At 36.5% G+C, this 17,084-nt stretch overlaps 1 protein-coding gene across 2 annotated transcripts in view; it reads right to left on the bottom strand.

The window, feature by feature from the left end:
- The window catches only part of ptpro (protein tyrosine phosphatase receptor type O), a 106,886-nt gene extending 94,347 nt beyond the window's left edge, over nucleotides 1–12,539 (bottom strand). For both annotated transcript variants that reach the window (XM_007256014.4, XM_007256013.4), the window contains exon 1: nucleotides 12,144–12,539. In XM_007256014.4, coding sequence (XP_007256076.3) covers nucleotides 12,144–12,278 — 135 coding nt within the window. In that variant the 5' untranslated portion in view covers nucleotides 12,279–12,539. The remainder of the gene's footprint in view (nucleotides 1–12,143) is intronic.
- Between the last annotated feature and the right edge of the window lie 4,545 nt (nucleotides 12,540–17,084).

Consider the following 17,084-nt stretch of genomic DNA (forward strand, 5'->3'; position numbering starts at 1 on the left):
ACTGATGGCTCAGTCTCTTTATTACACAACACAAAGCAATTAATCCACAAGCAGCCCCTACACAAAGGAGCTAGTGTCCACGGGGAAAGCGTACAACTAAGAGTCTCTTATCCTGAAAGACTTTATTACATCACTGAAACTAATTCATAAACCACTGATTGCAGATTCGAAATAAATCATTAGGAATAAGTATGATGATTTGCTTGTTGAATGGATGCACTAATGTGAATTCCTGCCAATCGCACTGCATAAAGCCTCTAATTGCAACAGTACTTGTACTTGGCAGTAGAACTGACTGGCTCTGATTCAGCCTGAAGATCTCCAATCACTGGAACTGAATCAAAAATGCTGTAGAGCAAAATCACCATTGTTAAATTACCACCTACACTGCGCATCTCCACACTAACTCCAGCAGTTTCAAATGCCCCCTGTAAGTGTTCATTTACGAGTAGCGAGATTACTGAGATTACTGTGTTTAGAACGCAGTTGAATGCATCATCTGAGAGAGCTTAGAAACACACACACACACATGCACATTGATGACGTTTTTACAAATACAACAAAATGATTAAACTATTGTTTTAGGAAAGCGGTGCTAGATTTAAAATAATGGTGATAAATCTGATCAGTGACAATTGTATTGATTGTTGCTTCAGTGCCTTGTCTAATCAATAGTGTCTGGCATTAGTAATAGATTACACTCATTGTGTTTGTCACTGAACACTGGGGGCACTAATTTGAACTGTGTTCAATAAATACAGCAATAACTACGATGTGTGTATTTTGTGATCGATTTTTATATGCTAGAAAAGGTCTAGGTGTAATTTTGGTATTTAAGTATCTGCATGCGATAATCAATAAATCATCAACTATGAATTTTTAGTATGTATGATATTTGAACATGTACGATTTAAAAAAAAGGTCTATCCAGATGAGATTAGTTTTTTTTTTTCTCAGACTGAATTACCTGCTGTTTTTCTGCTCAACTCCATGGTCCTCTGGTAATTTTAGTCCCGTCCGGATGCACATCTCTGAGCCTCATCACTTCACGTTTAATAAAATAGCTATTTATCCACTGGCAAACAAGGTAATTACACTTATGTGTAACCACAATAATCCCCATAAACACAACCGCGAGTGGAAATGGAGGAGCTACTGAACACGATGTTGTGATCGAGAAAGCCAAAAAACTCATTGGTCCTCCTGTTTTTTAATTGCAGTCTTGATACAAGAGTTTTATCACTGAGTAGAAGTGTGAAATATTAATAATAATAACAATATGTCTGGATAGGACTATAGTAGAACTTTCACATTAACACATTTTTGTCTTTTATGCTCTGTAAACAGGGCCATAGATCATATAAATCTCCATTCTTTCAGTTTATATCTGTGCTTTCTAATTTCTAGATAGACTTAGACTTATAAAAAAACTAGATAGCCGTTCAGCTCTGCTCTAGAATATATTTATTGATTGGATCTAAAGCAGAAATCCTTAAGATTTTTTTTCTTTAAAATTGAAAGCAGTAGCATTCCTGATTGAAAAGAGTGCTAAATAATACAATAAATGCATCAATATGCTTTTACCTACCATTTATTTAAAGTCATACTATATTGTTATTCTGTAAACAGGGTGTTTGGTAGGTCCCAGAACATTTGTTTGGCTAATATAGCTTTTGCTTGTAGCATCAACCATGGTGGTGCTAAAGGTGCTGATACAGGAGTTACTGCAAACTCGGAGATACCAGAACAACAAACTCAGTATTTATTTGTTCTTTCACTTATCGTTAAACGAAGAAACACACAAGTATAAGTGAATAGAGCTGCAGAGCAAAATGAGAGCACAAACAAATCCTCACTAAAATCACCAGATTCATCCACTCTAAAGAAAATAAATTAAAAGAAGAAATCAAGAAAATCACTAAATGAAAAGGTGTGTCCAAACTTTTGACTGGTACTGTACCTCTCAGCTAGTACCCTGACTTCAAACCCTGCCATGACTTCTGAAATGATCAGATGAATGGAAGACAGATTTGAAATGTCTAATGCAGGTGCATTAGTGCGGACTCTCCTGCTATGAAAGCAATGAGATCATATCTGCTCTAATGGACGGCTATTGGGTTAGCTATCATAACATTCCACATGGCGGAACGTGCAGCAGCTCTGAATCTCTAAATCTTTACCATCTTCATTTCACCATTTAGCTGATAGTGCTGAACTTCCTGAATCTTGCACATAATCCACAGGAAACTGTATTTTAGTGAACTATGTAAGAAATACCTGTAACACGACACACAGGGCTTAAAAACTCAATTATAGATCAGACAGAACTAACATTTTAACAGTTCCATTCTAAATCAGTTAGAACAACATGAAAAACTTGCCGATTCTGTTTTTGTATTACTATTTATTCATTCATTACAATGCGACTAAACAGAAGGTTTGGAAAGGTTTGAAACTCTGCACTAGGAGTGGGCGATATGGCCCTAAAATAATATCACGATATTTCATGGTGTTTTTGCGATAGTGATACTCTTGGCTTTTTTTTTCTTCAAGAATACACTACTGCACAATACTAATAATGCACTCCACATATCTTAATATATCCAGTACTTCAGTAAAATGAATGATACTGGACAGATATAATCTGTCTCTAGTAGATATATAATGGGAAATGAGAACAGTGTGAATTTTTCTTTTGATAAAAACTGTAAAAAACTAGTACCCTGATGTGATAATTAGGGGTGGGTGATATGGCACGATATTTCAGGGTTTAATATCATTCACGATATTCAAAAATGTTGCCGATATTATCGTGTACGATATGATACGGCACAGCCCTACTGCACTATTTATTTCTTTGTAGTATATGCAGTATAAAGCCATATAAAGCCAAGTGAGATTAACTGCATGATTTATTGAACATACATTTAAAACACAGTAACTGTTTATTTACCAAATGTAATATACTGGGAAAAAAATACCGGTACATAGAAACAAAGCAAAACAATGCCAGTTTTGCTGTTTTAAAATATGATGATTCTAAAAAAATAGATACCCATATAAAAAAATATCATCGTGCAAAAGTCAATGATTAAATTCATCATTACATCAAGTAAATCAGAGTTTAGGCCAATAATGGCCAGCCTACTAACTTTCTGGGGCTCCTAAATTCCCACTACCGCCAAGAGATTAAAGGATCAATCCTCCTTAAATAATGTGTTAACTCCCCCACACACATCCAGTGGAATTGCCAGATTATTTATATTTAAACAGTTGTTGTTGTTTTTATTTTATAAGAAAAAAGAGCTTTAACAAATGTGTAAACTATCACACTGTAATTGTCAGCAGTTGTCATGTGGCTGCTGTTGTGTTAAAGCTGAAAGCTTTACGCTTTCAGGCTTTACATTTTGTTGTGCTAAAGGTTCATCTATAGTACTGTAGGCTAGACTCCTCACAGAGTTGGACCATGGCCCAGATTATGACAGAGAAAGTGTTCAGTGTGGTGCTTGTCCCATCGTTTCAGAATCATTTTAGTGCTAAAATGCTTTTAGGAAACCCAGCACTTGATCCAGTGTTTTGGGCCCAGTTTTGACTTGACACAGACACACTCAGACGCTCAACACTAGAGCCATGTCTACAGCTGGATACAGATTTATGTTAAACTATCTGGTGCCAAAGGTCAGCTCAAGCGTCAAAGCCCAAAGCGGTCCAGAGTGTGGTTACATTTTTTTAAACCTGATGCAGGCAGAGTGCTCTGTCATATCTGCAATGCACTGATGGCTATAAAAATACAAAATATCTAAAACCTAAAAAAGAGCACCATATTTGATGGACTGCTGCTACATCACTACAGCTTTTGCCAAAGAAGTTGGACTGCCCACTAGAGATAGGAGGATCGATATTCGGGAGTTGAGGTTCAACTCAAACAACCGCTGAATGGAACTCTGTAGCTGGAGCACAGCTGCAGACTCTACTCGCTCGTCAGCAGCCAGTCAGGGTCAGAGCACCGTCTCAGGCTGGAGGTTCGGCTCGGCCAGTCTGGAGTACCTGCTGTTCATATCTGTAAAACGTGTAGCTAAAACTTATGGAGAAAAAGAATGATGGATTTTAACCCCACTAACCAGATAATACCACTGTCAACCCACACTGTGAGTAGCAGAGCTAACAACCAACACAGTTAACCACAGCAAACAGCAAACGTTCAGAATAATGGAGCTCTGGATAAGCAGCTCTTTTCAGTTGTGTTCCTGCTTTAAGATCCACAGTGTTGTATCTACCGGGGGATTCACAGACTCTCTCAGCTGGAGTTTCACAGTTTTTTAATGTGGATGATTGTAAAAAGTAAAGTACATTTCATATTGAGTGATGATGCACAGTATATTACAGAAGCCCCCCAATTTATGATTTTGTCTAAGCAAACAAAATCATAAAAATTCTTATCATGTTTTAAAAGCAGTTTAAATATTATAGTTTTCTTAATAGTTACTGTTAAGCTTTAGGGGCATTGCTGTAGAACTGTTATGTTTGCAGTTTATTGCATTTTAGCTAGACTTTATTTTTTATGTTAAATTATTAGGTATACATAATTTTGTAACATTATTATTCATATGTTATTGTTGTTTACAACATAAACACAAGGTTACAGATTGTGTGTTTTCCTTTAAAACGAAAGTAGCAATATTCCTAAGCGGGGACAGGGCACAATATTACAATAAATGGCATCAGTGTGCTACTGATACCTGATAATATTCTGATATTTCTACAAAGCCACATATATTCATCTTAAAAACAATGTGTGTGGTAGGTTTTTCTGGCTATTATAGCTTTTGCTGGTTACTTGGTGGTACTGATGGCACTGAAACAAGAGCTACTGCGAACATAGAGATATCAAAACAGCGAACACAGTCTTTAACCCTATGAACTCTTGCATCCTGACCAGTGAGTTTTTTGGCTTTCTTGATCACATGACATCTCGTTCAGTAGCTCCTAAATTTTCATTCACTGTTGTGTTTACGTGGATCTCCATGGAAATGCATGTCCAAAGAGTAATTCTGGAGTGTAGAAGTGGACAAATAGCTATTTTATTAAGAGCCAAGTGACAAAACTCAGACATGCGAATCTGGACAGAATTTAAAATACCGAATTCACCCTGTCACTTTCTCAGAGGACATCTGGGAATAACACATACATAGTCAATCTGGATGGGTATAAAATCACAGAGGACCCCCCCCATAAAAGAGAAAATGACCCCAGGACCCTCTGAGAATCTAATCCTGTCTGGATATGGCTTTTATCTGTAATTCACTCATGATAAATCAAAGAATAAAACTGGAATAAAACTGAAGCGCGCTGTTGAGCTAAATTAGAGCACAACAGAGTAATCGCTAAAAATCACCAGATTCATCTACTCTGATTACAGACTGCACCACAATGCACCGTTTTAAAAGTACTTTATAGCATACTCTATGCAATTACACATTCTTACTAAATACCTACAGACTGTCTGTTTAAAATCCAATAATGTCAAATGAATCTTATCGTTATACCTGAATTCTTTGTAACAAATGCTAATGTGAAGTCTGTATGTTCCTCACTTCATGCAGGGTGTTGGAAACTGATATCTATCTCACGGCTACTGGCAGCACATCTGTTTTATATTATCAGAAGTTGCTGTTGCTGCTATGACCTACACAGTAATAACAAACAATAACCTACAATCTCCTGACCCAAATCACCCCACACGCCCTGGCCCGTGCTCCATTATTAATGCCTGACTTATTTGCAGAGCCCTGTCGCTATGGTTACTAGGCTCAGGTGTGATTGTGAAAAATGATGTCACCACTGGGGAGAAAGCCTTAACCATGGATTTAGCACCTAAAAATAGTGACAGCTGTCGGATTAAAAACGCCAAATTACTGAACATGTCCAATCGCCGGTATAAAAAAGGCATCGCAAGTAACAGAAGAGAGGCAGCAGTAATATTTAACAGTAACTCTGTGGTGCTGAAACGGATTTCAGTTTAGTGCGGGATCTCTGCAGAAACGCAGGATATCTGTTTATTAAGGAGCAGACTGTGCCATATGGTTCAAGATCAACTGCAGGCCCTCAACATCTTTGACACATGCTGATGCAATCAAAGCAAATCAAGAAGAAATTCCCAAACCAAGGGCTTTAGAAGAACGACAAATTCAGAGCTGCACACATGCAGCAGATTTTCAAACATTGCTAAACACTTATTGATGCCTACACACTGGGAGAAGCACTGGAATGCACCAAATTCAAATATGTACATCATAGTGGTGCAACAATTCAGAAATTCTGGTTTGGTGACAGTATCGGATATTTCTATTTTAGGTAGACAACATACACTGGCATTCACTAATGATCCTGTAAATGAAGTTAAATGATGACCTACTTTCAACTGAACTGGCATGAAGGTTTTGGGAAGATTAGCAATATTAGGCAATATTAGCACTTTTTTTGTAAATGCTAAACATGGGTCACTGCAGTGTAAACCTTTTGCATGGGGTATATTAGACCAAAACTAGACTTTCCTGAATTTATAGTAATGTAGACCCTAGATCTCTCATGACAAAGTTTTTTCTTAGAACAATACTGTCCCAGAAATGATTGTGATATACAATATTATTAAAACTAGAGACCGACCGATATGGGTTTTTCTAAGGCCGATGCCGATACCGATCATTAGTGGTCAGAGTCAGCCGATGGCCGATGTGACCTGCCGATTTTTAGGGCCGATATGCTATCGTATTATACTTATTTGGCATGCTAAAAAACATACTAGTAAGAGGAGGCACAACAGTTGTAAACTTCACACAATTTATTGAAAATAAGGTTAGCATTTTATAGTGACTTTAATGTTACTATATCACTATATGTTAATAAAAAAAATATTAATTTTATTTAGATTGTATTATCCATAACATTTTATTTTATTCATTATATAACATATGTTCTATATACACTATATATTCATGTTTATAGTAGAAATATTATGTTGGCTATTATATAAAATTTACTATAGGGGCCTACTAATTAACAAATGTATGACTTGTTGCAGTCTGTTAGTCTATTAATTATTCATTTTAATATGTTTAACAGAGTGCAAGAAGACTTCCATAATGAGTAACTTTAGATAGTTACTCCAAAACGGCAAAGCTCATTTCTTCTTCAACTCCATGCAGTTGAAAACGAATGGACATGGGAGGACAATGTTATAAAATGTTCACATTAGGGCTGCAGCTATTATTTTACAAAAATGGGTGACGTTTAAATTAAGAATAAAATTATAAATAATGCAAAAACAGACAGGTGCTGTAATTTAAATATAGCTTTATCTGTTTTTTTTTTTCTTCTTCAAATGAGCTCCTTAGCCAGAGAAACGCGTCTCATCAGCTGTACTGGAGGTTCGGTGTGTGAGCGGAAAATGAGTTGAGAAAGCTGAAGAGCGCGGACTTTATAGGTTCAGGATAAAATGAGCTTTTATCAGAAAAGTCTGGAGGGGGTTCTAAAGTAGAACCCGAAAAAACAGAAAATTCTGCTCATCGTTTCATTTAATATCTAACAGCGCAAACTGCTTTAAACGGGTGAGTTTTACAGCAGAACAGCAGGAGGCGGCATGATTTAATGTCTGTTTGTAGTGAAGGAAAAAGAGATGTTTTATTTTAACTCCATTATTTTAGAAACTATTTGTTTTATTAATTCGTTTACAATAAAGCTTATTTATATATAAGGAGAAGTACAGTCCTCTAATAATCCTGACTAACCAGTAATTATTATTTCAGCGCAGCTGATGCTGCGAATATCCTTAAACAGTTTTAGTCCTGCCCTTTTTCATTTCGTCTAAAAATAATTTAAATACTGAAAATATCAAGTGTTAATTTGATTTTATTTACTTAGATTTTCGTTTCTGAAGAAGAGACGTCAGTTATTTTATACTAGAGCTTATAGATAGGGCTTGCCTTGCATAGTCAGGGCGCATTCCAAATGCACTCCTGCCATCAACGCTAAGCATAGTTTCGTTTGGAGAGAAATGCTACAACACCGATGCAGTTGAAATTCTATTCTTTTTCAGTAAATGAAGCAACATCACAGATTACTAATCATGAGAGAAAATATAGACTTTGGGACACTGGATTGTAAAAATGGATGCCTTACCCGTTGAAAGTCTTGCTCACTCTTGAAACCTTGCGCTGCGTTCCAAGTAGCTGCCCGCAGATGTGCCGGATTAAAATCGGCGCGGCCAAATAAGAAAATCGGCCGATGCCGATTGATAAAAAAATAACAAAAATCGGCCGATTAAATCGGCTGGCCGATCGATCGGTCGGCCTCTAATTAAAACCATGTTAAGCCACTAATATTGTGATATTATAAAAGCATTACAGTTTATTAAGAATATTCACACATTGGAATTGGAATATGTTTTTTAAAATATATATCCTAAATAAATAAAACAATTATCATAAAATATTTTTAAACAAAGTCGATATACCTGCTTATTTACATTAATAGGCAATGCTGAGGTCAACTAAATGTATTATTCTTTAGAACTGCTCATATTTTTTATTGAAAGATAAGTGCAATTATTGTGACAAAACTAGCTGACCCCAAGTGCAACACAGTTATCAACACAGCAATACAGGCTATCAAACCCCAGCCAATTTCTATAATATTTTTTGGGCTGGTTCTTTTTTGCAGTCATACTGAAACTCCATATTCAGTTCCCTTTTTTTCTTTTCAGTCATCACACTGTTTAATGTCCAGCCAGCAGCTCATTTTTTACCTAAAACAAATTTGGATGTTTCTGACTCTATAGCTGACTTATATTGAGGCAGCTCATTCGAAAGCACACACACTGGATTTCAAATGTTGTGTAGGTGTGTATGTTTGTATACTGGCTGCATATCTCAAACTGGTCAATACAACAATTATCTTTTGATTAAAACAGAATTATAATCAAAAGATGACCTTATTTTCAAAAATCATACAGTTAAAGATATCACATTCCTTTAGAAAAGAGCCTAAAGCAGAAGTACAATAAAGTATAATTCTGTGAGATTCCAAGGCTGTACTGCATGCACTGCTAATTTAAGATCTATCCACAGATTTTTGACTATGATTAAATTGGAGGGCTGTGAGGATTGTGGCAGTTTCTTCAGCTTGCACCTCTTGAGGCAGTCTATTATGGATTTGAAGGTGTGTTCAGTATGATTACTCTGTCATAGAAGAATTCCTCTCAGTATCTTAATTTTTTTACACATAATATGAATTTTGCTTCCAGAAATAGCTGTTATTTTACTGATTCCGACTTTCCTCTGCCAGTGGAATGTTCCCTGCTCTACTGTCTGCATCTTTTTTCATGAAATTTGGTAACCTGCTGTTATATTTGTGCATGTCTTTTGAAGTCAAATGGTCACTTTGCCTTGTTAGCATTTCTTAACCCATTTTACTTTAAATATGTATTCTATTATTACTATTATGCTTGAAAGATTATAAATCTACATTCAAAGCAATGCAAACTGTTAAAACAACCGAGAACCACCAGTGGTTCCAATGAATTAGGTTAATTCCATTACAAATCGAAGAAAGGGCTACCTGAAAACCCTTGCTATCTACTTATAGATTTCTACTGCTTTGTGAGCATCACTTATTTTAATTTTCAGAGATATGGATAGCTGCTTACAGACTTCATGACTGCAGATTGTTGAGAAAAGTTTTGAGGAGTCTTTTAACTTTAAGACTTTTGTAGATCCATTTCTCTTAAACTTGCTTTACTTGCTATTGTGACAACTCTTCATTGTTTGTCCAAAACAAGAGTATTAGAAGAGTTTATGGCTCTCTTGTTAGAGTGACTATCTCTACTTTTAACTACATTTTGGAGCATTGCTGTGAGAGAATGTTGATCAGATTCAGTGATTTGACAAGAGCTTTAGAGAGGTCAGGATGTTGAATGATTACGACACCACCTCATCCCTACTCCCCAACTCATCCTGAAAGTATTGGATGTAACTCCATTCCTCCAAAGAACACAGTTTCACTGGTCCACAGATCAATGCAGGGGGCTTTAACAACCCTCAAGCCCACAGGAGCTGAATGAATTTATTAGAAGGAGTGTCCACAAACATTTTGATATACAGCTCTGAAAAAAAATAAGAGACCACTTAAAAATTATTTTCTTTGATTCTACCAAATAAAATAAAAAAGCTGGAATATAATCAAAAGGAAGATGGATGATCACAAGCTGAACTGCTTGGATTTTTTCACCAGGAGTGGAATAAAGTTATCCAAAAGCAATGTCTAAGACTGGTGGAGGACACATGCCAAGATGCATGAAAACTGTATAGAGGGGTTGGACAATGAAACTAAACACTTGGTTTTAGACCACAATAATTTATTGTCCAGACGGACAATTCTGGTGGAAACAGGAGAGTTGAGGTGCACATTGAATTCTGCCGTGATTTGATCAGACGTGGTTTTATGTTTTTTGGATACAATCCGGGTTAGCACCCGAACATTCCTTTCAGACAGCTTCCTCTTGCATCCACAGTTAATCCTGTTGGATGTGGTTCGTCCTTCTTAGTGGTATGCTGACACTACCCTGGATACCGTGGCTCTTGATACATCAAAAAGACTTGCTGTCTTGGTCACACCTGCACCAGCAAGAAGTGCACCAACAATTTGTCCTCTTTTGAACTCTGGTATGTCACCCATAATGTTGTGTGAATTGCAATATTTTGAGCAAAACTGTGCTCACCCTGCTAATTGAACCTTCAGACTCTGCTCTTACTGGTGCAATGTGCAATTAATGAAGATTGGCTACCAGGCTGATCCAATTAACCATGAAACCTCCCACAAGTAGCTATTGAGCTGATGTGAGCCTTTTACATATTACAAAATGATAAACAAAATTCAATATCAGTTAATATACAGCTCTGGAAAAAAATCATTTTATCTGATTTTGCTATTCATAGGTATATGTTTGAGTAAAAGTAACATTGTTGTTTCATTCTATAAACTACAGACATTTTTCCCAAATTCCAAATAAAAATATTGTCATTTAGAGCATTTATGTGCAGAAAATGAAAAATGAAATGACAAAAAAGAAAATTCCGGTGGAATAACCTTGGATTTTACTCACAGTTTTCATGCATTTTGGTTTAATGGCTGTGATCATCTAGCTCCCTCTTGACTATATTCCAGATGTTCTCAAATTGGTAAAACCAAAGAAACTCATCATTTTAAGTGGACTTTTATTTTTCCAGAGCTGTATTTTAAGAAGATAAAGTGAATATTTATTACACATAATAATAAATATGTCCTGTCCTATATTTTACCCTCCTAAATTCCTCTTTGTTTAATCTTTTATCTGACATAAATTGAAAGCACTGACGGTGTCAATGTGAATAACAGAACACTTAATCTGAACCAGTAAATTAATCTGAACCAGAGTTTGATTGAAATGTGTTTAAAACCCGATTTAAACTGATGAGTTATTTGAGCTCGGGCTCAGTGAGCACTGCAGCACAGTGAGCTGTGTTGTTCTGTTGTGTGTAAAATGTGTGCTGGGCCTTTTTTAATCTCTGCAGCTGAAGCAGTTCAGTAAACAGTGAGCTGGACAGCATCTTTCTCAGGGTTCAGAGCTGAGGCTGCTAAGCAGCTGATAAAGAAATGCTCCCAAATAAAAAACATTTACAGCCTGGCTCTGCTCTGCCGCTTCCAGACTGCTCTCAGATCCCCAGACCGGCGCTGGACTCTGCAGTGGCAGGAGCAGATCCTCAGGCACAGAGCTTCAGCTGGAATGACCCAATTTTGCCTCAAGAAACATCAGCCTATGGGGAGCCGCACGGAGAGAGGCAAATACGATCAGCTCCAGAGCTCCGGAGCGGCGGCTGGAGATGGAGGAGATGGAGAAGAAGCGGTCGATTTCGCTTCGGGGAGGATTAATTAAGAAGATAAGCGAGTTTAATAATAATAAGGGATGTGGAGTGAACCGCCTGCCCGCTGCTGCTGCTGCCGCTGATGGTGAAGTAGGCAGACAGGGCATATGGCTCCCCCTCCTCCCCCACACTGTATCAGAAAGGGGGTGGGGGGTAATATCGCTGGGGTAAAAGACTGTATCCTACCTGGATGCTGAGGAGGAGGAGGAGAAGGAGGGCATGAGTCGGTGCTGCAGTCATCCTCGCTCCGCTCTGCGTCCAAACGCTGTTCCTCTGCTGCTGCTGCTGCTGCTGCTGCTCGATTCCCCGCGCCGCGCACATCCGAACAATGGCGAATTTTCTGCAGCATCAGACCGCTCGCTCCCCCGACCCCGGTGGTCCTCCAGCGCTAACCCCCACCACCGCCGCCGCCTCCGCGCGGTCTGCCCGACGCCCTTACGGCTCCCTCTGACTGTGTACCGCCGCTGAACAGCTCCTACATCCGTCCATGTGCTTCTTCTGGGTCCGACCGAGGAGGCAGCTCCAACCACGGACCACCAGCTTCAGGAGAGCAGACGGGCTGAATGGCTTTCTCTGTCTGCCCCTCTCTCTCTCTCTCTTTCTCTCTCACAAACACACACACACACACACACACACATTCACATACACATACACACTGACTCTCTCTCTCTCTCTCTCTCTCTCTCTCTCTCTCTCGCTCTCCTCCAGGCCCCGCCCTTCTCGCTGATTGGCAGGAGGGCGGCTAGAGACGGGAATGTCGATTCAGTACAGCTGAACCGATTCTATAGAACAGCTCGCTTAAATAAAACGGATCGAAACTGTTCGAACCATAACGTTTAAACGTCCCATATGATCAACTTTTAAACACATGTTTGTTAATTATACAGTAATTAAGGTTCGTTTGGCCTTATATACAGAACCAGTCAAAACTTTAGACACACCTCTTTCCAGTCTACGTCTTTTTTCCCTTTTTATAATTTAAAAAATGTTTTATAACATTTTATTCTAAAATATAGAAATAAAGAAAAACATTGAATGAGAAGGAGAACTTTTGACTGGTAAAAATACATAACCATTTTAACCTTTTCATTCATCTTTTTCTTATAGACTTATAGACTGCTGTGGTACGCTCTCTTTGAGCGTGATATATGTGAATTAGCTGTGCTGCATTTCATTTGTCTTAAAAAAACTGTAAAAACATTTTTTTACAACTACAGCATCTTAAAAACTACAAGATGAACTAAATACGCATTATTAAATGAACGTAAATATGCGGGGCTAGCTATCAGTTTAGACTGTTTTTAAATAAACTTAGGGTTGTGCAATGTGCAATTAATGAAGATTGGCCACCAGGCTGCTCCAATTAGCCATGAAACCTCCCACACGATATTAGTGCTAAAAAAGAAAACACTGAAAGTAGCTATCACTTGATCATCAGTCAAGTCACCATTTTAATTTAACACTGCACAGAGTATGAGTGTAACTGTAAACTGAAAATATTCCACTATCTCAGTGTGTTTCGCTGTGATTAAGTAAAAGGGTGAAGGGTTGTTATTAGAGGTGTGTTACACGTGGACAGCGTGTGGACAAAGCAAGAAAGATGGATTCAGTCATCCGATTCATCGTAAAGAATCGGTTCAATAGAAAGATTCGTTCAGAAGCCGGACCTCCAGAGTGAGGGGAGGAGAAATGGTGGTGGGGGAGGTTTAGTGGGACAGAGGGTCGACCACATGCTTTTCTTCTCGTGGCTAAAGGCTAACTCAGGCTGTGTGTTTTCAGGTTTCTTTTACTTGTACAAATCTACAGCTCCATGTTGATAAAATCGCGGAGAAGAGTAAAGAGAAACAGAGAGCAGGAGCCGTGTATTACTTTCAGCACCATGCTGCTTCACTAACTCAACATAATAGCTCATCTCAGCGCCTACACGATACAAGGCATATTCAGCCGAATCGGTGCTGTTTCTGTCCTCAGGAAATTACATATATACATGTGCACACAAAATAACTTATATATACATTTTTTAATTAATCACAGTGTCTTGTTCACTGACCTGGTTGCAAAAGTGAGATATGTAATTAAAAAAATAACAACTAAGTTAAATAGCATTTGTTACACAGAAAAAATAGCATTTGTTACCTGTCTGCACTCTCTAACTAAACCAAGAAATATAATTGTAAAAATCTTTCAGATGTATTTTTTTGCATTGTTGTGTGACTGCAATTTTTTTCATGATAAATCCATAATATTTAAGTTAAAATACACATTTAAGTTGTGTCCCTGGGTTTTCACTCCTGTTACCATAACACATTACCCCATCTGAAACATCTGGAACATTCTATAAGTCACATCTACAACAGGAAGTTACATCAGTAGGTTCTTTTGAAGATCATGGGAAGACCAAAATTAGGTTCTCTCATTTGTTTTGCTGTATATTTAATATTATTGTAACTATGACTGAGGATGTCTCAATGTTCTGTCCTGTTACCTCCATTAATTCTTAGATCTTATTTATTTGTTTATTTTTAAAATAAAAATTTGGGGGAAATCACTAGAATGTGCTCAGTGTCCTCATGATATTAGCATAGCCGTCATTTAGCTGTTTTTCATGTTTTTGCTAATTCTATGCTAAAAACTTAGTCCTGTTACTTTCAGTCCTGTTACTCTTTATGTTTTGAGTAACGAGACGGAAAGTAACAGGAGTGAGTTTGAGTAACAGGAATAAGTGCCAGTAACATGAGTGAGTGCCAGTAACAGGACTGCGTGCCAGTAACAGGAGTGAGTTTCAGTAACAGTAGTGGGTACTGTCCCTTGGTTTATGCATTTATTAATGTAAATATTAGCTAGTGTAAACCGCTTCTTTCCAATTCTGTTTGGTTCATCATTCATTCATCTGTTTAATAAATTGCACAATAAATATAATAATAATAATAATAATAATAATAATAATAATAATAATAATAATAATAATAATAATAATAATAATAATTTGATTAAATTCAGGGTTGGGTCTTCTTGATAAGATAAAAATAGCTTTGCATATTTTAGAAGAAATACATAAAAAGTGATTATTTTCTCATAAATATCAATTATTTGAACATGCAGTCAACCATTTCTTTAAATTAAATACTTATTTGAGAAAAAATAAATGGAATTGATGTTTTTAAATGTCACATGAGTTTTGTAACCATATTTGGCTTAAAAACCTTGTTAAAATTAAGTAAAGCTGCCTGACATTGACCAGTACATATTTTGCATAGTTAAATATGTGTTATTAGATAAAAACAATTAGGTTAAGTTAAATTAAGTTACAGCAAGCAAATGGCACCCATTTGGTAAAATTGACCAAAAACAGTAAAAATATATTGGCCAGAGACACACCTAGAGAGCATCTGTTTTTGTCAACTTCACATTCAAACCAGTATTTGTGTATTAGTAGCCTCCCCTGAGCTTTACTGTTCACATCTTTACTGATCTTTGGCTCGTGAAAAACATTATCACTTAAAACTTAAAATTTTTAAGTAATGTTTACTGAAAACGTAGGCTAAAAAAATTCTAAATGATTATATAAAAAATATAAATTGCTTTACACAATAATTCTACTTTAACTTTTGTGGTTAGGTAAATAAAATAGATTTGTATCAAGTATTTTTTTATTTCATTGAACTAAAACAAAGATAAATACTCAGAAAATTAGATGGAGAAAGAAAATGCTATAGAGTGAACAGCGTTGCACACACGAGTTAGCAGCTCGGAAAATAAGACTTGCAAAAAGAACAAAAAGGCAAAGTAGTCAATAGTACAGACTAAACTCAGTAATTATAAGTTGATTCAACTCAAACATTGGAATGTATATGTGGCCACAAAGGTTCACCTAACTAAAAGAAGTTGAGTAAGGATTGGAAATATCCAATTTACATAAAACAGAATTCATTTATTTGAGTTCAAACTAATTGTGGGTTTACAGTGTATAGGCAGATAAACAGTAAATCAAATACCTTATGCATAAGAAAGAGTATAAAAATGAGTGTCGATGTAAAAATGTGTTAAAATAGAACATTTACATAATATAAAATTTGCTATGTGCAGATCTGAGGAAGCATACAATATATGATTATTAACAACATATTTACCACTATTTACCACTTAGTTCTGCAAATAAATGGGAAACATATTACAGTGTCCAGAAAATGCCATATTTAAATTTGACCTATTCTCAGGTTGTTGCATATGACCCTTTTTAAACAATAATGCAGGTTTGTTTTGTAATGATTGGGTTCTGAGAAGTGATCAGTTACATCATGTTATAATACAAGAAAATATTGTGATTGGATTCATGACACAAAACTAGTAATGAGAATCACATTCTATATTTTTGTAGCTTCAAAAATGAGTGGCTTTTAGTAAGATCTGAAAACCATGAAAAGGGTGATTGCATGTATGTGTACGTATGTACATAATGTGCACAATTTAAAACATTTAAAGTTTTTAAAAGTCACATTTTAATTCTAAAAACTCACCAGTGATCCCATGCTTAAATACATCACTTACATTTTAGTTTCATACTAGTTACTGAATAATTTATTACAGTTACTGAATAAGAAGCCTTAAAGTGAATAATTAAATAATATTCCTGCAGAGTAGAGCTCACTTAAATATCTTCACTGAGCTCATTTTTTCTATATTGAGTATCAAATATTGATGTTTTAACTTCAGACATTTTCTCAGTTCAGGGTCATATTTAGATTGATTTGTGGGGGCACACCCTGGACTAAAGTGTATCTAAATGCATAATCTTACCGCCACTTCCTCTATGCACTGCTAATGGACAGAATGCTTGAATGTGCATTAAAAGTGTCTAGGATTTAGATTTATGTGGGATCAAAACCAGCCTCTGGTTGACTTTTTGTGCTTTTTTGTAAAATCCAGTCAAAAATAATCCAGTCAAAATAGTATTAGAATTATGGCATACTGTTTGACACAAGTTGAAAACAAAATCCTTGGGTTCACAGCGTGCATTTACAGATTTCTACAGCATTTGCTCTACTCTTCTGTAAGTGTTTGATTCGGATTGCAGTACAAAATATAATTTTTAAATTATCAGATAAGTAGCATGACTGATAATGAGAG

Source organism: Astyanax mexicanus, chromosome 2 (genome assembly GCF_023375975.1).
Source record: "Astyanax mexicanus isolate ESR-SI-001 chromosome 2, AstMex3_surface, whole genome shotgun sequence".
NCBI lineage: Eukaryota > Metazoa > Chordata > Actinopteri > Characiformes > Acestrorhamphidae > Astyanax > Astyanax mexicanus.